This window comes from Amblyomma mixtum, chromosome 9 (assembly GCF_055824585.1).
Source record: "Amblyomma mixtum isolate Tamu chromosome 9, ASM5582458v1, whole genome shotgun sequence".
Lineage (NCBI taxonomy): Eukaryota > Metazoa > Arthropoda > Arachnida > Ixodida > Ixodidae > Amblyomma > Amblyomma mixtum.
The window spans coordinates 27,002,380-27,029,819 of NC_143020.1; the positions used below are offsets into that span (position 1 = coordinate 27,002,380).

A 27,440-nucleotide genomic window follows, 5' to 3' on the forward strand; every position below is an offset into this window, starting at 1 on the left:
ATTTCACAATACTGAGCAGTACCCAGATGCAGACAAGAACGCCATCTTTCGAACAAAAGCAAGATGCCGACTTAGGAGACGCAGTCGCAGGAAGCGACGGTGGCGACGTTCTGGCGCATTTTGCAACGAAATTGCCATTTCCGCACTTCGTGAAATATATCGATTTTTTAGTAGTTGGAGGTCTCTTTTAACCTTAAAACTCTGAAGGCAAGCAGTTTAGAGTGCATTGCACCCGAATAAGTTCTTCTTGCAAAATCAATTTTTTTTTTCATTTTTTGAACATTTCAATACCCGCGTCTCCCATAAACATTTGTTCACACACCAAAAACCGGAATTAAGAGTTTCATATTCACCTAGCCTACAGAATGCACCTCTAGGAAAACTCATGGCACACAAAATTTTCCCACCCTTCTGGGTGCCGTAACACGCATAAGGTGCGTTGTTTTGATTTGCATGGTACACTATTGAAAGTTTCCATATGACGAGTTTCACACTTCCCTACGTTTCCATAACAAGTTTTATGGAGCCCGTACGGCTCACATGAAGTAGGCATAGACTATATGGAAGCACGTATGCAAACTTACGGACTCAGTGTGACATCATATACACAGTAAAAAAATCGCATAGAAATTACGTGGAAATAATATGCATGGTGAATACAAGGGGGGTACTGCGCACAAAAAGACAAGGACAAGAAGATAACACAACAAGCGCAGACTCGCGACGGTCGCAGGTCGCGAGTCTGCGCTTGTTGTGTTATCTTCTTGTCCTTGTCTTTTTGTGCGCAGTACCCCCCTTGTATTCACCATGATTGACCGACTAGCCCAACAACGTACGCTCTTAAATAATATGCACTTCGTACAGGCAAGATATGGATTTCCATATATTGCACGTATCATTGTGGTGTCCGTTCATTCGCGCTGAAGGCCGCAGGAACGGGGCGTTATCGTTTTTGTTCGTGACACGAGAAGCGACCGGACTAATCTCGATTGATCACAGCCATGAAGGACTGCATCTACGTATTTCCACATTACTGTAGTTGATTTTGACCTGTTCTCTCGAAGTTTTCTTGTCGGCTTCAAATTGAGAGCTGCAGCGAGCCGTGGGCATTCTTAATTCGACGACTGGTGAGCACGTTTGTTGCTTACGCCGCTGCCATGCTGTTTATTTCTTTTGAGGGCGCAAGTCAGCCCAAATAAAGAGCTTCGTTTCCAAGTCCTGTTGCTGTCTTCCTGACCGCTGGACTGCCGTCACTACAGCGTGAGAATACGTTTATATCTTTTGTACTGCAACCTTCTATAATTCCTTACTAGCGCCTCATGTCGAATGTTCTCATCGGTTATTTTTTCAATCACTTTCGTTTTACACAAAATAAGTCATCCTTTATTTCCTCATAAGTTCTTGTGTACACAGTGCTTTTGTACAGATTATGTAAGCTTATTTATTGACGTTCCCTTTTTGCTGCCGCAGAGGATTACTCGGAGTGTAAAGTCTCTCCACAGTTCCTGTAATACCTGTACTATTGAAATCATCTGAGTTGCCGCCGTGCTGCTATGTTCACGAAGGTATTTTCGCTGTAAACTGAACTGAACAAAATGGCATCAATAAAATTTGAAACAAGCAAAGGGGAGCATTTTCTGGCGTGCTTTATTTTTATCGACCAACTGATCGGGCTGGGTACCATGGCCGCTTGGGAACGCAGTCTCCATTTATGCAGACCTATGTGAAACAAAGTGCAAAATCTTAACAAGGCAGCTCAATAAAATTTCAGTAGGAAAGCAGAAAATAGACGCTAGCAAAACACGTTTCACATGTACCTATTATTCTGACACGAAATTTTCCCTGCTGCATAAGGAGCGTGCAAAAATGAGTTTAAAATATAAACTGCAATAAATGTCTTTTTCAGAAGGATTCCTACTGCTCCTTCTTACAGCGTTTCACAGCAGAGAGCAGAGCAGTATAGATGGGGGCAGGTACAAGTTAAGACAGTTTTTGTCAGAACCCAGCACTCGACATGAAGAAGTCAACATTCAGTAGTCAACACAAGCTAACATGCATAATGCATGGCTTGGAGTTTGGTCGACACAATTCATTATTGTGTTCGGATGTTTCTTCACAATTTCTTTTCGTTCCCTATTTTTTTTAAGCTCCCAGTGTCTCCTTTTTGTTTCTCTATTGAAAACGAAAGCTAAAAAAGCTTGTCGGCGAGCAAAACATTTGCCAGAGTTTTCGGTTACGCTCTAGTTATTACCATCAGCTTCTTGACAACGAACACTGCAGCAAAAAGGCCTCTCCCAAAACTACCCAATAACCTGATCCTGTGCCTTCGGCGCCCATCAGATTCCCGCCAGCTTCCTAATCACATCCGCCTGCCAAACTTTTTCCTAACCCCTGCTTCGCTTGCCTACAGTTGGTATCCAGTCCCTTTGATGGATACCCTTAACGAACATCAATTACCTTCCCTTCGCGTTAGATGCCCTGCCCATGCAAATTTCTACTTGATTTCGACTAGGATGTCATTAACCCGCATTTCTTCCTTCACCCACTGTGCCCTATCCCTGTCTCTTAACAGTACACCTATGTTTATTCTTTGCACAGCTTTCTGCGTTCTCCTCAATCTAATCTGAACGATTTTTGTTAGCCTCCACGGTTCTGCCCCATAGGTGAGTACCGGTAAGATACAGCTGAGGAATACAGCTGAGCTGAGGATCTTGAGGAATACTAGTAAACTGCTGTTCATAATCTTAGAATACTTGCCAAATTCGCTGCAACCCATACTTATTAATCTAGCTATTTTACTCCCCTGGGGAGAATCTACGGTGACTACCTGCCTTAGCCGATACGTTCTCTCACCACTTTCAGCGCCTGGCTGCGTATCGTAAACTGCTATTCCATTATGCATGATGTTTTATATGAAAGCTCTTATTTCGTCACCAAACCTGCAAAACCTTATTTATCACTGAATCCTGACCTTAAATTGACCTTGTGAGTAAACAAATAACCTTTGCTGGTTTCTGCATGAGAGCGTATTCCTATTGCAGCATGCGGCCACTGCTCGTTTTAAACTGCAACACGCACTCGCGATGTCCATTGCGCTCCGTCGTCTACATTAACTAATACTGCTAGCGAGCTAATATCGCCACCTGACGTGCTCTCGGCCCAGTAAAGCAAAACCATGAGCCAACCAGGCTAAACACATGTTTTCGCGCGTCTACTCGGTTTAACTACGTTGAGAACCTACCACTTTTTTAGAGCTACCGTTCTGCTTTTCCAGTCTAAATCATTGATCAAGCTTTTCAATTCCTCTCCAGAGAGTTACAAACAAAGATAACGTAATCATTGAATCGCAGATTTCTGAGTTGCTACCCATTAACTCTTAACCCCAAGTGTTTCGAATTAAGATCTCTAGTTACCTCCTGCAAATATGCGGTGAGTAGCAATAGAAAAAATCACGTTTTCCTCTCTGAAACTCTTTATTAGTAGAAGACGGCAAGTACTAAGCTTTCAATAGCGGGGCGGGTGGACGCGATGGGTCCGGTACAGAGTGGCATCCGCATATTAATCAAAAACGTTTGTGGCAGGCCCTCGTATAATCTTTGATAAGTAATTATAACACTGTCGTATAACAAAAGGTGTAAACACGATCTATGTTCATATAAAGCTGCCATACTGAATGCCACGTTTTCTTGCCCGTATTTAAATCTTTGTTCGCGTATCTACTTCCTTTTCTACCAGTATAAAGAAGCTCAATGCAGCCTCCCGAAAGCCTTTCCCAGCTGCGAATTCCTAAATCTTAGCCATTCATCCTACTTCAGGAAAAGTATAATTGAATTGGAACATCATTTTATTCTTGATTCATACATTGTAACCATTCATTCGTCGTTTAGTTTACTTCTTAGGAATGAGTTTGCAATGGATAAATGTCATCTGCTCTTCATTTTGTCTTTATACAGTAGAAAATATATAACCGATTTCAAATCATTTCATCGTCCTGATCCGTTTTTGCTTCGCTATCAGATGGTACTAAGCGGCATGCTAAATTAAAAAAAAATGTGGTTATTCAAATAGAGAAACCAAATCACGAAAGCGTTTGTTCTCTCTTCCCTGATATCCGCCCAGCGCATGGGCTCAATCTCGAATGCTTTATTCCACCAAAAGCATCAAATTCATCGGCACCAATGCGTCATTGACGTTGTACAACCGTCCAGTAGGTTCTTCTTATTCACTGCACCCCAATTTGTGTCACTGCATAGAGAGTCAGCGTTTCTCTCAAAGAAACATTAGTGTAGTGAATGCAGGTGCTTTCTCTGCTCCCACGCCAATTATGTCACCTATATTTTAATGAAAGTGATTTGTAACAACAAAATTTTGGTTACCGGTGCTGTAAACACTCGAATTAGAAATCTGCGAAAATGGTACCAACACTTTCACTGCAATATTCTTATTAGAAACGGTAATAGCAGCAAGATTGTGGAAGAAAAATTCAGCAATCATTAAGCAAAACCCTGAAAATGCTACATGAGTGGCAGCTGCATTTTGTATGCGTCTTGTATTTTGTCTGAATCTTCTTACTGTTGTGCCCGTAGCTTTTTAATCACATGTTTGAAGGCGTAATTTTCTGTGAACAGAGGCAATCAGCGCATTCCCTGAGAAGGAAGTATAATTTTATCTCATATTTCGAAAGGCTATAATAATCGGTTTGTACAGCTGCCACAGTCCTCCATAAAGCCAGCAATAAATTTCCAATAAGGAAACGTATCAGGCCGAAAGTCAAGATCTCGCCAACGTTATTCACCGCCGGTTTACAGGAGGTATTCCGGGGCTTGAAATGAGAACAGTTGGGGATAAGAGTTAATGAAGAATACCTCAGAAATTTTCGATTCGCTGACGACATTGCCTTGCTAAGTCACTGAGGATAAGAACTGCGAAACATGATCAATGAGTTAGACAGGAAGAGCAGAACGGTGGGGTTAACAATTCACATGCAGAAAACCAAATAATGTTCAGCAGTCTAGAGAGCTAACAGCAGTTCGCAGTTGGTAACGAGCTGCTGGAAGCAGTAAGAGAATATGTCGACTAGGGCAGGTAGTGACCGCTGATCAGGATCGTGAGAGGGAAATAACTTGAAGAATAAGAATTCGGCGCAGCGCATATGGCAGGTTCTCTCAGTTCATGAATGGCAGTTTGCCAATATCCCTCAAGATAAAACTCTATAACAGCAGTATGTTACCGGTACTCACCTATGGGGCAGAAACGTGGAAACTAACAAAGAGGGTTCAGCTTAAGTTAAGGACAACGCAGCGAGCTATGGAAAGAAAAATGATGGGTGTAACGTTAAGAGATCGAAAGTGGGCGGAGTGGGTGAGGGAACAAACGCGGGTTAATGATATCCTAGTCAAAATCAAGAGGAAGAAATGGGCTTGGGCTTGGTATGTAATGCGAAGGAAAGATAACCGGTGGTCCTTAAGGGTAACGGAGTGGATTCCAAGAGAAGGTAAATGTAGCAGGTGGCGGGAGAATGTTAGGTGGGCGGATGAGGTTAAGAAGTTTGCGGTGGTACAGTGGCCGCAACTTACGAAGAAGAAGGTTAATTGGAGAGACATTAGAGAGGCCTTTGCCCTGCAGTGGGCGTAGTCAGGCTGATGATGATGATGAATCGGTTTAGTGGCCCCATTATGAGCTTCTAGCTTCATAAGCATGGGCCGATACGCATCTACACATATTTCTCTCTTATTCAGTTTAGTAGAAGCGATAAATGGCGAGAAGTTACTAATCACGGAAAAAAACTTTTTTCTTCCGAAATATCTCACTAAAAGTTTCCCAACCGCACTGATATTCTGCGCCAGTTAATGTAGCACGCAATATTAAGGCAACAAAGCACTGCTGGTCAAGTCAACAGAATGCAAGAATGTATTCTTCTGTTTTAGCGCGTTTTTCCGTCTAATATTCTAGACTTGCAAAAAAAATATCGCACGATTTGGCTCCCTGGTGTTTTCAAAACATGGCCAGAAATATTGCCAAGCTTGATAGTAAAGAGTTTCTTTGACACATTTTGCGGGAGCAGTCAGTCTCATGCCTTATTCTCTTTCCTGGTTTCTTTGCATTTGTTTAGTTCAAAGCAGTACTGCCTCCAGTAGCTTGCCGATTTAACACGTGAAGCCTACTTTATTAACTCAGAGGCCTTTGCAAATGTTCCCGTGCCAACAAAGTGTTGGCACGGTCTGGCTAGACAATCTATCGGCCGCCATTAGCGACAATCTCGCAAGCCAAAGGGAATATTATCACTTGTAATTCCGAGAAAACTATAGTGCGATGAATTTGTACGCGTGCGCGATGATTCTGCTGATTCTCAGTGCGTTTTCTTGATACAGCCTGCAAAAAAGAAACTTATGCGACACTTCTTGGGCTCACACAGACTAGTTACGGTAGCCGCTTTATAAATCACTCGGGCTTACCCAACGTTTGTACTTCCCGCTGGCCACCCGGCCAGGATAGCTGCATTTGCTGCCGTCAATGAGTAGCATAGGCCAGAAGTGATCGGCCGCGTTATATTGATCTCCGGGCACGAAACACCAGGCTTTGCAGTTTCGAATTCCTTTTTCCTGTGGGCACCCATATAAAAAGAAATTTTTGATGAGCTTATAACTGACCACTCCTCGGAGTTCTTTTTCACGGCTGAAATAATTCCTTCTTGATAATCTAATCGTTTAACCTTCTTGATCATCCTATTCCCAGTCTCTTATATTCTTCTATATTTGGTCATCGTCAGCAATACAGTACACGGAAAAAAAGAAGGAACTAGTTATGCGCCACTTGTGTCTTTTAGGGACATTATATAGGTTGTTGACTCAATGGTAGAATGAAATAATCACCTTTGGCATCACATTACCATTCCTCTGGTTCTTAAGAGAGGTGTTATAGCTGCCCTAAAGAAATTTAGCTTGGAAAGAGTTTTAAATAGGCCTTATATAAATTCTTAGAAAAAAACGCATTTCATGCTCAAAACTTGTTTGCAGCCAAACGCGCTTTCATAAAACAGGTTAACCTCACGCCTCTAGACCTTTGATACGCACCTTCATAAAATGCGTCCTTTTTAGGGTTGGATAGGTCATTCTGCACTGCTTGTTTTTAGAGAGAAATTCACCAGGAATCTTTGACGTATTGTAGCGACTCTTAATCGTTTTCTTTGAGTTCATCTCACGCAAACACGTTATTCGTGCGGACCTGCAACAAAGCACAAAGCGTAGAACACAATTTCATTTTTTAGGTCACGTGTGTTCCCGCCAGCTCACAAAAGCAAACGAACAGCACCTAAATACTTAAATTTTCTACCACATCATACCCCGCCATCGTTCAGAGGCAGCTGATCTGAAACCAGAAAAATAATGTAGATTCCACGCAGGAAAAGAAGTAGCAAAGAGTACACGTTATCTGATTTCATGAGGGTTAAATGTTGGGCTAGTTGGTGTTCAGACTTCACAGGCATATTTTAGCACCCCGTCGTCCGTCTTTTGTGCTAAAATATGCCTGTGAAGTTATTTGATTTAGCGGAGGATCTTCTCTACTCAACGAGAAACTGGCTTAGACAATTTCGGTGCATTTTCTTGCGTGAGAATTAACAGCGACAATAGAAAAGACACCCGCTCATTCTACGGTGCCGGAGTTCAACTATAAGCCTACTTTGTATGGCGCTATTTTTCAGTGACTTCCAGACCTATTGCATAAAAGGCTTGCATCCAGTGACAATGTTTCTTATCATATTCTACCTATCGACTCTATCGACAATGTTTCTTATCATATCCTACCTCTCGACTCTTTTCCTCAGCTCTCGGAAAATCTTTGGAGTTCACGAGCACAAAACGTAATGATGAAAATTCAATGTATTCTGCTAATGCCATATGAACTCTCATTTAAGCCTGCTTCGACAGTAATGCTCTTTTGCTTTAATGCGCTGAGTAATGACAAGGACCAAAAAAGACAACTACTCAATGTGGCGCAACTATCAATTGAAATTTTATGTGAAAAAATTAGCAGCATATTAAGGGAAGTTAGAGCCATCACTGAGCATGTGTGTCGCTTTTTTCATTAAAACTGCGTGGGTTGTTTACCAAGAAACGCCATCTCATATGTTGACAGTGACAAAAGAAAATCGCGGCAGCCAGGGAACGAAAAAAAATTGTATATAAAGTGGCAAAAAAAGTTTCAGCAAAATCGAGACGATATGTTTAGTGGGCCATGGAACTATTTCCGATCACAACGGCTGAATGCTTATTAGCCATCGGCGCTACATTTTCCATCTTCGCTTATCTTCTCATCCCACAATTAAATGTCTTCGAGACAATGCAACTCCGCAACCTCAGCTTCTAAAACATAAAGGCGGTGGTCTCGCGGTAGTTCGCGCGGTCTCGCGCTTATCTCGTGCCATCGCATTATATAAAAAGCCCGCTACCAGAATACTGCTACGTAGCAAACCAACGCCGCCTGAAAGACGTCATAGCGACGTTGTTCGGAAAGGCATCCCCTTGAACCAGCGCTGACCTGTTAGCTTTGAAGCAAGAGTATTTTAAAAAGGATGGCCTAGATTAGTGCGAATTCATTAATGGAAGCCTGTAATATCTCATATGGCATATATAGCATACGGCTGTAGGCACTACCTGCTATATTTTTATTTAATCCCTCTAAAAGGCACCGAGAAGACAGGATGACGACCGTCGCGCTTAGCTACCCCACGTGCTTGATAAGGTGCCCACATCTCTAACAACTAGCTCCAAACGTTGTGCTTGATTATACGTGGCGATCTAAGCTCTTTCGAGGTCTCGCTCACTTAAGCGCGGCAACATCTTTTTGCACCAGTGTGAGGAAGCGCATGAATTATGTCCAACTCAATGCTACAAAATGCATTTCTCACCTCACCAACGCGGTAGATTTGCGAAATTGTCTAAAGTGACGCTGTTGAAAAAAAAACACCTCCGAGAAGGCAAAAAACAAGAGAGAGAGACCAACATTCTTTCACGCGCATTTCTCTACCGATAAGGTGCCAAAGGGGAAATATAGGAGAAACCGGGCGAGTGATGATTTATGTCTATGTGCGTCGGAGGCGACCTTATCAACCGTCTTGTTTCAGAGGAACTAGCTAAACCCGTATGGAAGTTACCGCACGCTTTGTTGCAATTTCATCGTCTTTAAAACTATTGATCACAAAAGCATTGGTCTTAGAGTCGTTCTGCAGTAGTCAAGATAAGACCAACAGTCATAGATAGGTGCCCAATAAAGTTTCAAAATAACTTTTGCCTACACTCTGATCAGAAAAGTTAAATGAGCTGTTATTATGATTGAAATGTTGAAATTATGACGGACATAGTATCCTAGAGGACCACGGGAAACTGCTTCTTGCTCAATTATGAGACAACTGCTCGCTTTCGGGAAACCGGCTTCATCGTAAATCTCTCCACCAGGTGACTGTCCTCTGCGGCCTGTACTGGAGAATCTGTGAATACTTTGTTTTTAGGTTCGTTAAAGTAATTTCGAAAAATGTATGGTAAACTCAGCCACCGAAAGCTTCTACACCACATGGTTTCGCAAGACATCTGCATATTACCCCACTATCTCTTTATCAAAAACGGCCGGACAAAATTTTGTTTCCACTGCAGGTTATTTTGTAGGAGGGTAAAATCAAGCTAAAAATGACTGGTTTATAACAAAAAATGGACTAAACAAGCTAGTAAAACAACCGGCGTGAGCCGGCGGCTACTTCACGCTGACGCTTCTGACGTTACACATCTGGCGCGACAATCCTCACGGGGTCTTGCGCGGCCGATGACTTTGCAAGGAATCAAAATCGACATCGTTACAGGATTTTGGCAATACACCTTTTTTGAGGTGTTTTACTCTCTCCTGGGGGACGAATTTTCAAGAATATTTTAATTCCATCATTTCTACTACTCATGATACTTTTTCTGTAATGTAATTTAAATAGTTAGACTCTTGGTGCCCATATATATTAAATATTTTTCACATAGCCCCTTCAGAATGAGCAGCACAAAATAAATTTACTTACCACGCAACTAGCGACATGGAGTAGTCGCAACATGTCGAGAATTTCATGCTATTCGCAGTTTCTTCAATGTAGCTCATCAAGTAGCCTTGCTCCCAGGGGCAGTTATTTGAGTTTGCAGTAAATTCTGGGATGTGACCTTGAACTGAAGTCCCGTCATGGGAGCAACCTAACCTGCAAATGCAAGTTGGTGTTTTTAAGCACAAGCCGTGGAACAAATGCGATATGCGGCAGCGGCGATGGTGATCACTGCGACTGCAAAAACGTCGTGGACAACGCACCAAACGTGCGGGCACAAGGCGCCTTCACTGCTGCCGAAGGATGGCTAAAAGGTGTTGGGCGCCAGGCTCTGGGCGTCTCAATTGCAATGCCGGGCCAACTGTCGTCGCAGGAGCAGTACGCCATGGGCAGTGCGCGAGTTCCGCAAACAGCCCCGCCTTCACAGCACGCTTGAGGTGGCGAAGTTTCTTCTCCTGTGTCTTGTGGATATTTATTCGCTTGAGCTGACGGGCGGTGATTTCGAACTACATGCGCACATTTTTCTTCGTTTGCCAGTTCCCAGAGTATAGTGGAGCTTCACGTTTTCCCGGCAATCGGCGTTGCGAACGATGGCCTGAAGATTGAAACAACACGCCTCTTATAAGATATGGATGACCTGATCGTTTTCGTGCCATGCTCGAGCTGACTCTTCAAGCACAAAGTAGAGTTTTTTGAGCTTGCGTTCTTCGCTACTGGCTTTGTAGCGGGGAACTTGCTCGCAGGCCTCCGTAAGTCTTCAGCGCCTTCAAAAACATCGCTGTGAAAACATCTGGGTGTTTTAGGCGGTTATCATAGGACAGGCGCCGGTAGCCTCTTATTATCCACGTGCGCTGGACGCGACGTGGGAAGGTTGCCGAATTCAGGCGACTCTTCGGGCATGCTGTGGCAGGTTCTTTAATCGACCAGCGTGACATCTTTATGAATGGTGGACTCTGTACGTGTTTAGATAAGCGTGGCGCGTGCCTTCATCAGACCGAACTTTACAGGATGAAGCAAGAGTGCTAGGAGACAAGTATACTTCGTTGGCCCGTGAGGCGCGAGTAGGAGAGAGCAAACGTGTACTCTTCAATTTGAATGCATCAATATCGACCCGTAATTCGCCACTACGTCGCGCATTATGGTTAATACTTTATTTTTATGGTTTGAAATTGTTTAGTTTGAATCTTTTGGCTTCCCACGAGGCTTACACATGCTCATACAGTGCTGTGTTAACTTAAGAGCACCATTGCAATGAGAATCTGCACGGCAAGCTGCGCTTGTTTTCTGCTTTTATTCAATCCTGTTACGGGCCACTTAAGTGCTCAGCTTATTTTAATACATCCGTGCCAATTTATTACTTCGCGCCCATTCTGTGTTAAAATTACATCATGAATCCAGAAATTCAGAGGAAAAAACTTCAAAATTCTGGATCAAAACTTACGTGTGTCCTATTTCGTGGGCAATAATCCGAATGCCGATATACGTGTAGGCGACGTCTTCACCAAGTCCTACTCTTGTTCTCAGGCACGCCGATCCAACGAAGGCATAGCCTTGAGTACATTTCCGAAGAAGCAGAAAAATTGAAAAAAAGTGTTTAAGAAATTAGGCATTGACATGATCCTGTAAACTCTTATAGACCTCTGAATCAGACTTCTGGTTAAACGTATCACTACTTTTTTCCTTAGATGTTACATGGAAAGACTAAATATGAGTGTAATTTCCGTTTTCCTTACATCAACACCTACCGTGATAAACTAATGGAACATAACTTCGGGAAAGAAATTTGATTTTTTTTAATCAAATATATTGCCTTAGATTTATTGGTACACATTCTTAACCCCAAACCTAAGGCAATGCTGAATACGTTTTATTCCTCATAAAAAAAATGGCGCTAACATTCTCATTTTGGTATTACTACATTTAACAAGCTCCTGTCTGCGGGTTAGTGCATTGATAAAGAACGGTATACCGTTACTGAGCCACATTTTCAGAAGGAAATCCTTCTGTAATTGACCAAAACTGAATTGATCTTCACCTTGCAGAGTTTGCTCCACTCTAGGACCTTGAACAGCCGCCATATCGTGCCTGCGAGAGCAATAGCATGGCAGAAATCCAGTAGAAATTTTTTTGAGACAATGTGGCAATTTTATTATTAGTTACGCAGCAAAAATCACTCTTATCTATTGACCAAATATCTGACGACATTTCATGACATGGAATTTCTCTCATTTTAAAGCCTCATTTAAGCAAAGCTAGTATGAGCATGGAGTGAGTCATCCTAGAAAAGTCATCTTCATTCTTCCAGGTCTGCCAGTTTTCATGTAATATAAAATTATCGACAGATCGCACTGAGCAAGCACGCCTGCTTTTGAAATTTTCATTTTTCTTTAGGATTACTGAAGAGTTTCCTACCAAATCGGTTATTGAAGTAGGTAGTCCTAGCTGATATAATTTCATTGTTCAAACAATAGCGCAAAGCTTTAAATTGAGCCAAAAGTGTGGTATCCTTAGTGGTATTGAATTTAGCGAACATTCTGTGTTTCTTTTTTGCGAGTCGTATCAGTCGTGCGGACATCCAAGGTTTGCGAGCAGTTTTTATCGTTCTTACTTCAGTGACAGGAAAACATTCTTGATAGACAGGTAAGAAAAGCCACAAGAAAGTACTATAAGTAGCATCCAGTCAACGGTAACGAAAACAGGACCCCAATCCACTAGTTGTATACGACCTCTAAACGTTTCGAGGTTCTTTTGTGAAATAAACTGCCCGCTATAATTGGGGGTACTTGTTGGAAGCTGTTGTTTGTCAATGCGCAAGAAAATAGGGAGGTGGTCACCAATGTGTGCCGCAAGACGTCCCTCAGTAAAAGGTACACTATAATTCATGATGAAAAGTCGATAGTGGAAGAAGATTTAGGAGTTTTGCGTGTAGGTCTATTAATGACATTTTGAAATCCCACGGCTTGCATTATAGTCGTGAATATTTGTTGTACAGAATTTTTAGTGCTCATGTCTATATTAAAATGGCCTCCTATACAGGATAGGTAATGATTAGAAAAAAATGTTATTTCCCTATCAAAAATGCGAAAGAATTCGATTAAAATGGCTTGTGGTGGTCGATAGACTACGGTAATAGTTTGTCGGGCAGATTGGACTATAAGCATCTCGATACTCTTGTTGTTCACACAGTGGTCTGATAAGAACTGGCACGAGTAGTTTTCCTTTGCTAGAAGGGCAACGCTTTCACCACCCTTCGAGCTGCGATTAAAAAAGAATGTATCGTATCCGGGAATCCGAATAACATCGCTATCGAAGCGATACCGTGTTTCAGAGAGCATGATTATGTCGAATGAACATGCGAGACTTGTAAAAAGATTAGTCAGTTCATCTGTCTTATTTAGGCAAGACTGCATGTCCAAATGTAGGATTTGCAAACATTTACCGCGGGCGTTTTTTCTTAGATAGCAGTTAAATTCACATGGTGTGAGGAGTGGCGTCTCTTCCATTCAAGTGAGAGAATACCTAGAGGCTAGTCTAAATTTCGCACCTCATCTCTCTCTTGAATATGCATTGTCGTTCAATGAGTGGTTTTTCAGTTTTCAGCTTTGCCTCAAAACTGGCCTTCAAAAGCTTTCTCACGCTTCTTTGAAAGATTAAGGTAAAGCAGGGCACATCAGAGGTCAAGGTCCAGATAAACGGCAGTTCGGTTGTGAAATACAGTGATCACGCTTTCCTTAATTCCTGCATTGTTTTTTGTTTCCCATTTCTCTGGGGTTAAAACATTTTGAAACGCGCAATAAGTGCTTGCCAAAGTACTTAGGCAAACTGCAGTCGATAGTTTTTCTTCCCGTCCATGTTTCTCCAGCGGAGCTCCAAAATATGATGCTCGGCTGCACTCTTAGACTCTGCAGGGCTCTCTTTAAGACACTGTAGATCTGTGCGGGATTTCCATCACTCCTTGGTAACCCATTCATTGACACCCTGCTACCGCCTCTCTCCCTCTCTGATACAAAACTTCTGAGGTACGCTTCATTCCCTCAATGCCAATTACATTTAGTTGCCGATAAAGATATCACGTTCGATGATTATTCCAACTCGAGGTTGGAGGGCTCCCTAGCCAGAGATAGTTGGAGATTGCTTGAAAGTGCTAAGGATCCATGCGTACATCCGTATACGATATTCGAGCAGAAAGCTTCAATCTTCAGCGAACATAGAGTTGGATATATACTCAAAGGACCGGTTCGTTCGTGCGTTTTACATACCCTGTGATGAAGAATATGATGTCATATTTTTTATAATCCTTCGGATTTTCATCAGTGAAGTTAACCAAGGCATACAGAGAGTCCAGGCCATTGATCACGTTGTGCCCTGGCCAAACGAACTTGTAGTACTTCTCCTTCTCGCTCTGAGATGAAGGAAATGTGGATTGTCAAACAGGAGACACTCTCTCAGTGACTCGCCCAGTTTAAAAGCAATATTATTTTACCTTGTGTAAATAGAAAATTTAGAAAAAGCTATACTCACCTTTGTAATTTTGACACTGCGAAATATTAACCTGATTTCTGGCCGGGATACGGTGCGATAGCGAAGGTTGATCTGAAAAACAAAGAAGCATCTCAGCGCATGAAGCATTACTTTGTTTTCTTATGTTTACGAGTGTTGTTTTACAAAACGTTCGGACGTTATGTCTACACAGACAAAGGCGTCACTTACACAGTTGAATTCAATTATTAGGTAGCGCATCATTTTCGTTTTGGTCTTGAAGCCGGAACGAAACTTATCGTCCACAACCACTTTTACTTCAGGGTATATGATCGGAATATCGTATACACCTAAAATTGGAAATAGGTTTGATTCCCAACACAGCATGTCATAAAAGCTGGTATTTAGCAAGCATTCAGTATTTTTAAAGATGCTCATGTACGATCGCTTACTTCCTGTCCTTTCTGAAGGCGCTGCTTTTGGTTGCTCAATCCATTCCCCTGGGGAAAAAAAGAAGCTGAATTATAACCATGTTTCGACAAGACGATCAAACCACCTTCCAGCCACCCGAGCTTCGCCTAGAAGATTTATCTTTTGAGATATATTCTATGTGCCTACGCTCCTGTATTGATTCCGAAGAAATCTGTCACTTTTCTGAAGTGATTATGTTATATGCCATTTGGAAATGCTATTATTTAATTTGTGTTTAGTTGTGAGCGTGATTGAGCAAGCAGAAAACGAGCCAAGCCTCATTTGCTTCAGTCTGCGGCCTTCACATGAGTAAACGAAGTGTTCGGTGCAAATGTTGGAATGTAGAGATAGTCATTTTTTGTTTTTCTCAACATTAGATGCATATCTTGGATATACGTACACGCACTGAACTCATAGTCACTGCTTGTACTCTTTGAACACACAGAGTGGTATTCAGTGCGTTCATAACATTTGGCGCGTTCAGAAGCTCGGGTCCTCTGTGAAGTTGTTTGCTTCACACCGTAGGCTATCTTTGCAGCCATGGCCGCAGCTAGTTTCGCAGTGAATACTACACCGCCTCTAGAAACACACCCCACATCCTGCCTTCTTTAACTAATCATCGGGATAAGTATCAAGCGATTGAAAAACAATTTCGATTGGCTTCTGCTAGGAAACAAAGAATATCTACTCGACATGTTCCACAGATTCAACTATCTCTTTGAGTTGTGTGCCAGCCAACAAAAACAGGGCGAAATCTAGAGTGATTTCCGTGCTGAAGTACGGTGTTTAATGCGAGCCCCTACTCTTGCGTTCGCGTTAACGGGTTTAAAATGAAAAGCAGTACAGGTTGCCGAAAAACAACACAGTTCCTGTTCCAATTAGATATACCACTGTCCGTGGTAGTGAGAGTTAAAGCACAGCCTTACCAAGTACGGTTGGTGTATCAGACAACTCCTTCTCAATGGGTTCCAAAAGGTGAGCGTAATGACCTTCGCTGGAGCGTCCCATTTCCTCCATTGGCCTAATCTTCAAGTTCGGTCCAACCACGCCTTCCTTAACAGTAAAAGGATTTTGAAAAAGTAGAATGTAAAGAAAACAAAACGCTTTGACTTGGCCGCAATCTTTCAGTAAACACATGTCACCTGAGTGCCAGTAACACTTCTGCTGCACACCTGTTTCAAAAATGAAATCAAAATGAAACAACTCACTTCACAATACATAACTCATTCGATTTGATCATAACGCGAACATAACGCAAGAACAATTTTTAAAACGCCCTCAGCACTAGGGGAAACGGTAGCCCTATGGCATCAAGCTCATCCTCAAGTAACTTGGATTTCCATTTCGTTTGTTCTGTTGTATAAACCAAATAAAGCCTTTATCTTTCTTTATGCATGATTTTATTATTGCTTGAATTCATATGGATATATGTATATTTACTTTCTGTCAGGCCGCAACAAACACGTCCCTTGAGTAAGAAATTCCGTGAAGATTCCTTTAAACTGATCTGATCGTTAGTGTGGTTTGCATACTGATACTTCTTTTGGGCAGAATAGTATGTGCATGGCTTTGCTGTTGCACACAAAGGCAGGCTTCTAAGTATCTTGATACGTAAAATGTGCCTGTGTGAAAGTTGAGGTATTGGAGTATTGATCGCTGATTTTTGAAATTACACTGGAAGTAGTAGTCTCCGAATGCGAGGAGCTACTAGAGGCTATGTTGCGTCTAAGCATTCTGACATAATCAAAACTTCCATTTCTTCTCCAACTATTCTAAAGATACATTCTGAGCTTCTTCCTTCATATTGATGCGACATTAAAGTAAGCGTTCGTATAGCCGCGATAGTCCCCCAAGTTGGCTGCCGGAGAAATGCTTGTTTTCTTACCGCCCCTTACAGCTGTCATGAACAAGATTCAGCATTGTGTCCCAGAAAATTTGTTTAGCATGCCGCTGTACATAACTCTCTGCCCCTCCCTTTCAACAGCGTGTTTCTTTTCTTGATATCAGCTCTGTCCGTCACTATACCACAAATTTCAGTTTACTCTGTGATTGACGGCTCAAGCATCGCTCCACTCGCTCTTAAATGACCCTAGTTTTGCTTTTATTCTTCTCTACAGGAATGAATCACCCACACTTCCTTGGAGTGACTAAAAAGCATCTAGTTTTCATTTAGTTTTCTATGACCAAGTCAACCCGGTCGCAGAATTCTTATTAGCCTTTGGTTCTTTCAGCATTGGATAAATGGCTGTAATTTAGACACAGAAAAGGTGGATTACAGTTAGCCATCATTGATTTGGCCACGCGCCCGAATGCCTACAAAAATGCACTCTACTGCTTTTGTACAGTGTTTCTGTTTTCCTCTCGAGAATATATGTAAAGTAATGGATAAAACTACGAGAAGGTTAGTTACCGCACTCTGTACAAAAATCAAGTTATTTCTTGAGCTGGCCGGATTATTGCTCCTTTATACATACCATAGGAAACGCGAAGTTCACTTACAACTTTCCACGAGCCGTCTTCTTCGGAAACCATGACTGATGCAAAATGTTTTTCGTCATGGTACAAGTCCTCTTCTAAGGCATCCACATTAAACTATGACAACGTAATTGGGATAAAAAGAAGGCTCAGAGTAATTAAGCATGCTCAATATTTTTTTCCGCGAAATACGCGATGCCAACGTTGAAGATAATTGTCGATATAGAGTGATTTATTCGCCATGGAACAAAAGCTTCTAGACCCCTCGCAATATAAACACCGCCATTATAATCCCGTAGAAATTAGAGTTATTACATCTTTCGAGAATATCGCTATCTCAGTAAAATTTTCAAGTACTTTCATATCTAGTTTTCTTAATTCCACCAGAAAAAAAAAGATTTCTTTTCCCCACATCAAGCTCCGACTTCCTTCTGCAATGGTGACGGTCACATGTTGCGGAGAAAATTGAAGGCTGCTAATTCCTTATTGCGCGCATATTACTACATTAATGAACTGTATCGGTTTTCCAAATTTTGTAATCGCTAGTTGTGTAAACGTTTGAATTCAGAAGCTCAAAGAAGCATCCTTGATTGCAGTGTTACCTGTGTGGAAATCACCGGCGCCAGGGAGAAAAGGCTCATGCGTTTTGTAGTTGAAAACCGCTTATAAGCAAAATATATTCTGGGCAACAAAAACGTTATAGTTATCTGAGTACGGCAGGCATGCTGTCCTTTGCGATAATGTATTAAATTCTGAACGCCAGAGAATATTACGCGCCCGCATTTCACTTTCCTAAGAATCATACAACTCTGCAGTTTGGTTTTCTCAATGCAGAGGTGGGGTGATGTTTCTGGAGGACAACAGAGAATATTACGCGCCCGCATTTCACTTTCCTAAGAATCATACAACTCTGCAGTTTGGTTTTCTCAATGCAGAGGTGGGGTGATGTTTCTGGAGGACAGCAGAGAAATTAACGCGCATTATAATGCACTGTGTGTAATACACGGAGTATCTTTACTTACGCGCAGAAATCTTTCTACATACCGTAGAGCGTTTTATTGTCATGGTTTTCCTAAATGACTATTGCGAAATTGACAGTCATCTTTACACTCCTTTCCAAGGGCTACCACTGTGCTAGCTGAGTTCACCAAACGCTGAAGGTTCATGCCCCAAATGACGTCGCGAACCCTTCGACACGCTCCGACTTCTAAGGCTGTCGAACATGTCGAGCTTGACTACAAGCTATAGCACTTCCCTACTAGCAGTCAGCCCCGAGAGCTCAGGAATCCTCTGATCTTCACGCTCTTCAGCTCATACAGCCCGCAGAAAATACTGCATATGGGCTAGTCTTGAATCGGTTCGGGGTGCTTGTTCAGCAGCCATTTATGGGGGAATTTCAAGAGTGAAATTCTTTCAACTCCCACTTATACTCTACAAACTCACGCTAACATAGCCCCGGAACTATTGCGCGCCTATAGCCGAACAGGTCGCCGAACCTGAAGCAATCTTAACGAAACTGCATTAATAGCGTACAATGAGAGTAAGCATCCGGAGAGAGCAATCCAATCCTCTGCTAAGAAGGCGGAGACCGCGTCTCTCTGTGTTACACCTATCTCATCCGGTAATCTTTAGGACACGGAGCGTCCATAACAAAACTGAAGGCGGCGGTAGAGGATGTTCCAGAAGCCGCGCATTCTTGGCTTCAAGCGGTGTCGCGGATATTAAGGTTGTGTTTTGCTACACGCCGGTGCCGTTGACATATACATGGTCTGTTCTGAAAGTAGTAGGACTCATTTGTTTAAACAAAATTTATTAAAGAGAATAGTAGAAACGATTACAATTTTTCAAGGTAGCACCCTTCCGCACCTGCACGCTGCTGTCAATGAGTTTTACAGTTTTCGTACGCCTCCAGGAACGCCTGGACCGGAATGCTGTTTAGCTCCCTCGTCACGGCCTGTTGAACCACCTCTGCCGATCCGTGATGTTCCCCCTTGAGCGCAGATTTTATTTTCGGGAATAGAAAAAAGTCTGGCGGGGCCAAGTCGAGGCTGTAGGGGGTCTGAGGCAGCGTTGCCGCCTTGTGCTGGGCAAAAAGTCGGGGTCCTCGTTCACATGATGAGGAAGGTCCTACCGGTTGGCCTTTTCCTCCTGTGACAACACTCCCGGCACCAACTTCGCGCACGCCTTCCTCATGGATAAGTTTTCTGTCACGATTTCAAAAACTTGCGTTTGAGGAATGCTCAAGTCATCAGCAATCATTCTGATACTCATTCTACGATCACTGTTAAGTAAATGTTTCACTCACTACATATTTTCCTTCGTCTTGCTGTTCGAAGGGCGTCTGGAGTGGTTGTCTTCCTCCACTCTTTCCTTACCTTCTCGGAACCGCACGTGCCACTCAAAAAACACTTGATCTACCTATGGAAGTGTCACCGTAAGCCTCCTTAATCATGTTGTGAGTCTCTTTGCCCGTTTTACCAAGATTTACTCAAAATTTGGTCGCGTATCGCAGATCCAGTAAACGCGCGATGATTCTGCGTGACGAGACGTTTCGAGAGGGGTTCACAGTAGAAGCGACCTCCTCTCTTCAACGGCCGAGAGCCGACTGCCGATTTTCCCCAGCATTCCCAACATCCCCCTTCAATGATCCTGCACGCGCAGACCACCTCTCGCCCGCCCGTTCACCCAGGAAAAAACCAGTCCTACTACTTTCAGAACAGACCCTGTATAAGCGCTTGTGTTTCTCTTTTGCTCTGCGCTGCCACGAGTTTGACAGTAGAAATGGTGCTTAAGGGTGTGGGGACAAGTTGAATGGAATGGACATGACCCATTTGATGAATGCGGTCTGCACCATCTATAACTAATCCCAGACAGTGGTACGTCACACTCCAATATCATTCCATGTTTATATCTACCTTTAACGACAAAAGACGCTGCAAATTTGAGGCAACCTTTTAACCACGTCGCACTACTCTCTCCATTCTCGTCCCTCGTGCTTTGCATAGCGCACACAAGCGCGCACACTCCACTAGCTACGATAAATAGGGGATGCTACGAGAACTGCACCTCGGGGCATAAAGTGCCCTGTCATAACAATGCCTACACCCCCCCCCCCCCTCCCTCCTACCATTTTTTTGATTTTGCGTCTACTAAATAGAGTTATCTTAGCTCGGGGCTTTCTATCGCAATACCTATGCTTGTCCTGATAGCGACGAAACAACGGCCAATTTCTTTTTAGCAGCGTGACGTTCTTTCTCGAAACTCCTTCTCTGGCTGAACTGTGGAGTTTTTGTATTGTTTTGTCTGCCTCCTGATCCTCAGTAAACTACTCCTTGCTTACTGAGAGCAATCGCTCGAAATGGTTGGACGACGGTGGTAACAACGAACTACGTTCCGCCGCCACTCTCCCTGTTTCCAACTCTCTCTCCGACTCAACCGTGGTGCCATCGTCACCGTCTAGGCCGTCAGAGCCCCTCTCCAATTGCTTTTCCACAACATGCCCCGTTGTTTGATCTGCGTCTGTTCCAAGGGGCACGTCGCACCTTAGCTGGCTTGCTAACTCTCTCGCTCAATAGCGGGTTAGTGCACAAACGCCTCCTTGCTCAGAGGTAGTTCCCTTCTCCCTGAGCAACATCTCAGACTTGTTAGAGAACAAATAAGGATACTCCTTGGACAGATTCGCGGAAACAGCCGCTTCCGTAGCAAGGATACGTTTGCGCACTAACCCGCTCTAGAGCGAGAAAATTAGCAAGCGACCTAAAGTAGCTTCTTCATACGAGCCTCCCTACCACTCGCTCTTCGATACGTTTCCGCTGTTGAAATGGTCACCACTGAATTATCGTAACCTGCTCCTTTCTTTCGCTTTTTCGACACCTTGCAATCTTCCTATCTTCTTCAGTGTATTTACATTGCCCTTCCCAACCTTCGCTGTCTTTCACAAGCGCAAGCGGAGTGCTCTGTACAAACTATGAAGTGGTCCAACGTCTCGGCTCTGAACGGGGCCCATACTAGCTAAAGCCAGTGGAGGTATACTCAAATAGAGTTTGATTACTAAAGTGGTCATTTCTTAGACGCCTCCAGCACTGAAATATTTTTTCATCATTCAATCGGTTTATTATTAGGTTAAAGTATGTCTTTCTCTTCGTCAAATTTTCTACACACATTACCATTCTAGCTCGGATTTCTTCGCTGACTGCCGTGATTCCTACAAACGAAAGGGTTAGAGCGCTGGTACCCTGCACAAGTTTCCAGGTTTCAACCTTTTATCCCTTATTCCAAACACTATTTCCCCGCAGCAAAATAAGCTCAATACATAAACCATTGAAAAAGCACAGACAAACTGGCTATCTAATTTTCAGGCGCCGTCTTGTAGAAATCAGTAAACCTTCTATTCTCTCCTCTAACCCCTACAGTTTTTGGACTTAACATGAGCAATAACCGCTCGTCTTAACTTCAATGCGCCAATAATCAATATATTCGAACGTTGCTTGCTACGGCAAAATTTGATTTCACTCGAGGCTTATAAATGCAAAATTTTGCAACACTTACATATGTATGCCGCGGCACGCCTTCCCAGTCCTCTATTAATACAAAATCGTCGGGCAGTACGGCGCTCTTCTTGAGGTTGAGAGTAATTTTGTCGTTTACTCTTAGCACCCTTGTTCCGAGGTCATCCCGAACATCGAAAAGCTGCGGGTACACGACGGCCGCATGTTCTGGCACTGCGAAATAGGCATGTAATGAAAATAACATTTTGAATAATTCCATCGGCAGGCCGGATATTTGTGTTCAACGACAGCTATAGAAAATGGCAAGGTAAAATATGCCTCTCGTTTCCAATGATACTTTTACAATGATATTTCGAATATTAATCAGCTCAAGTCAAGGCCAACGGTACTATCAGTGATCAGCGTGAATCCGTACAGGCAATAATTAACGCAAGTATGAGTACCTCTTTCACGCGACGTCGTTGTGAGTACGTTAAAATGAGTGATTTATGGTCTGAGAAATTATTTCGCTTGAACTGGTGCATCTTATCGCGTAGTGCGTTCGTGAGCTAGCTTGCAAGCTCTGGCCTCCAGCTAACGTGACACGTAACAGGGACAATGTGTTTTTTTGAAAAGCTGTGCGCTAAATAGACGTTCACAGGAAAACGTCTATTTAGCGCTCAGCTTTTTATAAAAGATAAAGTTCCAACAAGCCTGCCAGAAAGTCTTGCATCACACACAATATGCCGCCTCATTTTCGGCTGAGTCCCCGTACCTCCTCGTAATGTAACCGATGCGCCACGTCACCACTCGCAGCTAGAGCCCTGGGGCGGCTGCTGGTAAGCAGGCGCGCCCACAGCTGCTTAGCGTACATGTGGAAACCCGATTACACAATCAAAGGAAAGCGAGCGCATCTAGGGAAAAACCATGCGCCGAAAACCTGACCAGCCTCTTACGCGCCTCCAATTGTCCTTGCACGTCAGCATTTCCGCTGTTCGCTTATTATTACTGTTTTTAGGCGCGAGGTCAACTGGACTCAAATAGAGCAACATGCACCCAAGTCCAGGAGTCGTGGACGGAAAATTTTAATATTCTAATATGGTAAGCTACTGTCGAAGAAACATCGAAGACATTCGTCCATTCATCCAAATGCGTGGCAAAATTTTCTTTTAAAGTTTGTCCATCGGTCGCATCGGATAAAAGCAGCAATAAAAACCAATGGAGGTCACTTTTAGTTTAAATATTTTTGTTTATTTTTACCTCAAAGGCCCCATTGAAAGGGTATTACATGAGGGGGTGGAATATTCAGCAGTACACTTCTTCGATGGATGATTTGAACGACGGTGAGTCGGTCTGATCCACGGTAGCGTTTGGCAGGTCATTCCAGTCTTGATATAAAAAATGTTAGTAGCAGAAAATTTATGCCTACCTTAAGTGCCCTCAGGGTAAATGTCGTTAGTTCAGCAGTTTGGTTTATTGGTTTATTGTGGTTCAATGTCCCAAAGCGACTCAGGCTATGAGGGACGCCGTAGTGAAGGCCTCCGAAATTTCGACCACCTGGGGTTCTTTAACGGCACTGAAATCACACAGTACACAGGCCTCTATAATTTCGCATGCATCGAAATTCGGCCGCAGCGGCAGGGATCAAAACCGCATCTTTCGGGTCTGCAGCCGAACGCCGTAACCACTGAGCCACCGCAGCGGGGCCTTTTGACGATTATGACTACGGATAAGCAGAGGCAGAGATTGTCGGTCATATGACTTCTACTCCTCATCATATCTAGACTTTTTCAAGAGTTCCGAGTCAGCACTTAAGTTTTTTGCTTTTTTAGTATATTTCTGTCGTGTCTTTCTTTTGTTTCTTAGTAACTCTCGGTGTTTCATTTCTTTCGAATAGCAACTCCTGTCGCATGCTTACAACGATGAATTGTATCACTCAAGTGCCCGAACAGTTAAGAGCAAATACGTCAGCTTGTTTGTAATTTTTTTCTGTTAATAATTTTCAAGGCCCTCATCATAGAAATCAGCGATCAGCGTCGTGTACCACTGCATGGTACAATTATCTCGTAAACACCGATGAGAGAACCTTGGAAGCCGCACTTTCGCGTGCCAAAAAGCGAACCGGCAATCGTAACCCATGTACAGTCGCTTCGTTCTGCTTAGCTTCAGTTTAATTCGTGCAAATTCTTCGTTACTAAATTCCAACAAATAAAAGAAAGCAAGAGAGTTTTGTAGCAGGAGTGCTATAGTGAACCCTCCCTACTTGCCGAATACACAAGTTTTTTAAAGTTAGCTTTGAGAGTCCAAAGCGCGCTGTGACGCTGCAAGGAGCCTTTATATCCCAGCTTCACAGCGCACCAAAAAACATTAATGGGCTGGGTGGGCCACCATTTTTATGCCCGCTCAAACTTTAACACAGTAGGCGAAAAACTTTTGACAATCGACGCTGGTGCTATTAAGACCCTTACAAAAATGACTTTTGAGCTTCAGTTGACGGCTTGTTGAGCTCCTGATGAATCAACTGGAAACCAACATGAACTCTATGTATGTTGAGCCTACTCAACACCTGCTAGACAGAATTTTTGTTGGGCGTAGTCAAGAGATTAACTGGTGAGCAATTTCTGTTGAATTTAGGTTGAATCATCTCAAGGCAGCCGTTTCTAAGCCTAACTAAATGAAATAATTTGACATCCATCGTATAAACAGAACCTGATCACATTACACATATTAAGAACGCATGTAGCACTCCTTAAAACTCTCATAAAGCGCTCAAAGTCATTTTCTTGCATACAAAAAAGTGCTAGTAGTGCAATATGCTCATTCAGGCATACCTACTTTGGAGGATTCGTATGTGCTCTCATAAAAAAGGACGCTTAATTAGTGCTTTATTTATGTTATTTATGAATGAATCGAGGTCGTCAAATAATAGATGGGAACTTGATTACTTCTACTACACATAAAATAAATAAACATTAATAGTAATGACTGTCATAACTTAGCTGATCGGCAGGCCACAACCTACGCAGGTCCGGACACCGCTGAGTAGGGCTATATAAGGGCGAAGCCGAGGTTGCACTTAACCTCTCGTAAGATGAACTGTTAGTCAGTTCATGCTATAGCCTCGTGTGCAGTAGTGTTCCATGCTCTTTATCTGATGGATGTGTAAGGCCATAGTGTATGTGTGTGTGGAGCACTACGCCACAGTGGATGACAGCTTCACGTTAACGAGAAATTGCGGCAATAAATATGAATATAACGCCGAAAATTGCATTGGTAGTCGGTCCATCTGGCGCAATACGAATGTATTCCCAGGATGTTTTGTTTTTTTACCCCAGCCAAGATTCAGAATGACGTGTAGATTCACTCTCGTAATTTCGACATGTATTCAACATGAACGCAATCCAGAAATTTTATTGAGAATGCTGAACTCTAGCACGATGGCCACTTTTCCAATGAATTTCAACTCGGCCTCAATAATTCACCACCACTAGCCTATCCTGGTCACAACAAAAATTCAACATGACGTGTTGAGTCTGCTCATGAGAACTTCAACACTGTCTCAAGAAGCAGTTTTGTAAGGGGAATACGCCAAGTGCCTAAAAAGCGCAGGAAAAATTAAAACATGCGCTTCAAAAACAAATTATGGGCGCAATCATACTTTTAGTGTTGATTAACGCAGACAATCTGTGAATTTTTGTGAGTTTCCTTCATTTTTGTTCTGGGCTACTTCACCTGGCGGTGGTTCTAGAACACTGCGACAGCTTAGTCTAAATGTTAGTTGATATTATTATGCTTAACAATTTTGCGATTGAAGTCAGTATTTATTTTTTTCCGGAACCTTCCAGCTTTACGTAGTTTTTCCTTTAGGTAATCTGCGAATTTTATTTTTGCAGGTGTACCAACAATTACATTCTTGTTACCGCTCATAACCATAATAAATAGAATAATGAAGATGATCCCGCCTTGTCCTGCACTCTAATCAAGCTCTTCTTCTTCGCCTCACATAAAAATGCCTCCATTGACCCTCTACAACAGCTCGCACCAGTCTGCTCGGCCCGTTTGCTAAGAATAGAGCTTAAGAATGCGCCATGAAAAAATTCGGTGACTCGTGGCGTTTTCGTGCCACGTTTTTTTTAGATTTGGTCTCACCGTCTTCAACGGTAATTTATACTGTGCAAATTTTCTTCCCACAAGAGGTAACAATGTGTACAGTTGGGGATCTTAGCATTACTGGTAGGTTTTAAAGAAATAAATACTCAAAGTGAAATAGGTAAAGCAAAAAGAACACTTACCAATGGCAGCATGCAGTGATTGCAGTGAGAGCAAGGACAAAAAGAGTATTATTTTGAGGAACATTGCTAGCAGCCCACTTACAACCGCTACAGGCACATCAAAGCGGAGTGGCTGCTTCTAGCGCTGTCCATGTGAGGTTTGTGATTTTATTCTATAAAAAGAAATTATTTATTTGTTTTTACATAGGCCAGTTCCAAATGCCCCAGTGCCATTTCTTCCATGCACTTGACATTTTATGATCTACGTCAGTATCTCAATTTTTGTTATGGAGATTAGCTGCTCGTACAAAGTGCGGAGGGGGACCTTTATGAACACCATGATATGACTTTATAAAATTTTCCAGGACTTTTCGTCTGTAACATTCATTCGACTCTTTTTGTATGCCGTGCTTCCGCATATACACTTCTGGCTTCTGCACTTCTGGATGTAGAAAACATCCTTTCGACATCAAAAATGACGCCCTGATATACGACGTAGTTTATGGTAGTTTTCTCGATCGACAGAGATTTCAGTATTAAAACAGTTATAATATTTTTAGAATCAGGTCGTGCAAATTTTCCAGCAGTAGAGAAAACGATATACCAGAAGTGTGTGCATGTTTTGTTTTGTTTTTCACTCGGAGCACATTCCTTTCCAATACTCATTCAACACTAACGCTGTACAATTGGCCTCGTCATATAAGGACAGAACATCATTACTAGCTAGTTAGCGTATGTTTGGTCTTTCAAAGTGTTCAAATATGATGTTTAGGGGGCATAACTAATTTTTTGTAGAAGAATACGACATTCGTGCAAACAATCATAGCTAATGTCGCATTTACCCAACTCTTCGAACCGAAATTTGTGGCAGCTTCCACCGATAATTTGTGCTTCCCGGACTCCGCCGCATTCGTCAAATTGTATTCCACCAGCGGCTCCAACTGCCGCCTCGATTTAGCTTCTTATCGTTGTGTGGCCGGGCGCAGGCCGGCCAAACTCATCCCAGCCAGACGTCACTCACCCCTCACCCCAGCCAGATGTCAACTGTCATTGCACTCTTACTTGCCGCTAAGACTTGCAGCACGGCTTTTCGCGTTTATCGATACGAAGCTATCAGGCGCACTTCTTCGTTTTTTGACTTCATGACTCAGAGCGCGAGCAGCTGTCGGTAGGCAGCCAACTGCG

The 27,440-nt window shown here is 42.8% G+C and overlaps 1 protein-coding gene across 3 annotated transcripts; it reads right to left on the bottom strand.

Annotated features, from left to right (window-relative positions):
- Positions 1–1,645: 1,645 nt before the first annotated feature.
- On the bottom strand, positions 1,646–26,403 carry LOC149328575 (venom metalloproteinase BumaMPs1-like). Of its 3 annotated transcripts, XM_089560852.1 has the most exons (15): positions 26,277–26,403; positions 22,046–22,218; positions 17,522–17,614; positions 16,165–16,194; positions 15,949–16,075; positions 15,004–15,051; positions 14,783–14,901; positions 14,594–14,665; positions 14,332–14,474; positions 12,108–12,157; positions 11,514–11,622; positions 10,058–10,228; positions 7,074–7,224; positions 6,456–6,602; positions 1,646–1,719 (listed from the first exon to the last, which is right to left on the bottom strand). In XM_089560852.1, the coding sequence occupies exons 1-15, from the start codon at positions 26,338–26,340 to the stop codon at positions 1,654–1,656; spliced, it is 1,563 nt and encodes a 520-aa protein (XP_089416978.1). In that variant the 5' UTR covers positions 26,341–26,403; the 3' UTR covers positions 1,646–1,653. The 3 variants fall into 3 exon arrangements, with proteins under 3 accessions (XP_089416978.1, XP_089416979.1, XP_089416980.1); XM_089560853.1 differs by lacking the exon at positions 16,165–16,194; XM_089560854.1 differs by lacking the exon at positions 7,074–7,224.
- Positions 26,404–27,440: the final 1,037 nt, after the last annotated feature.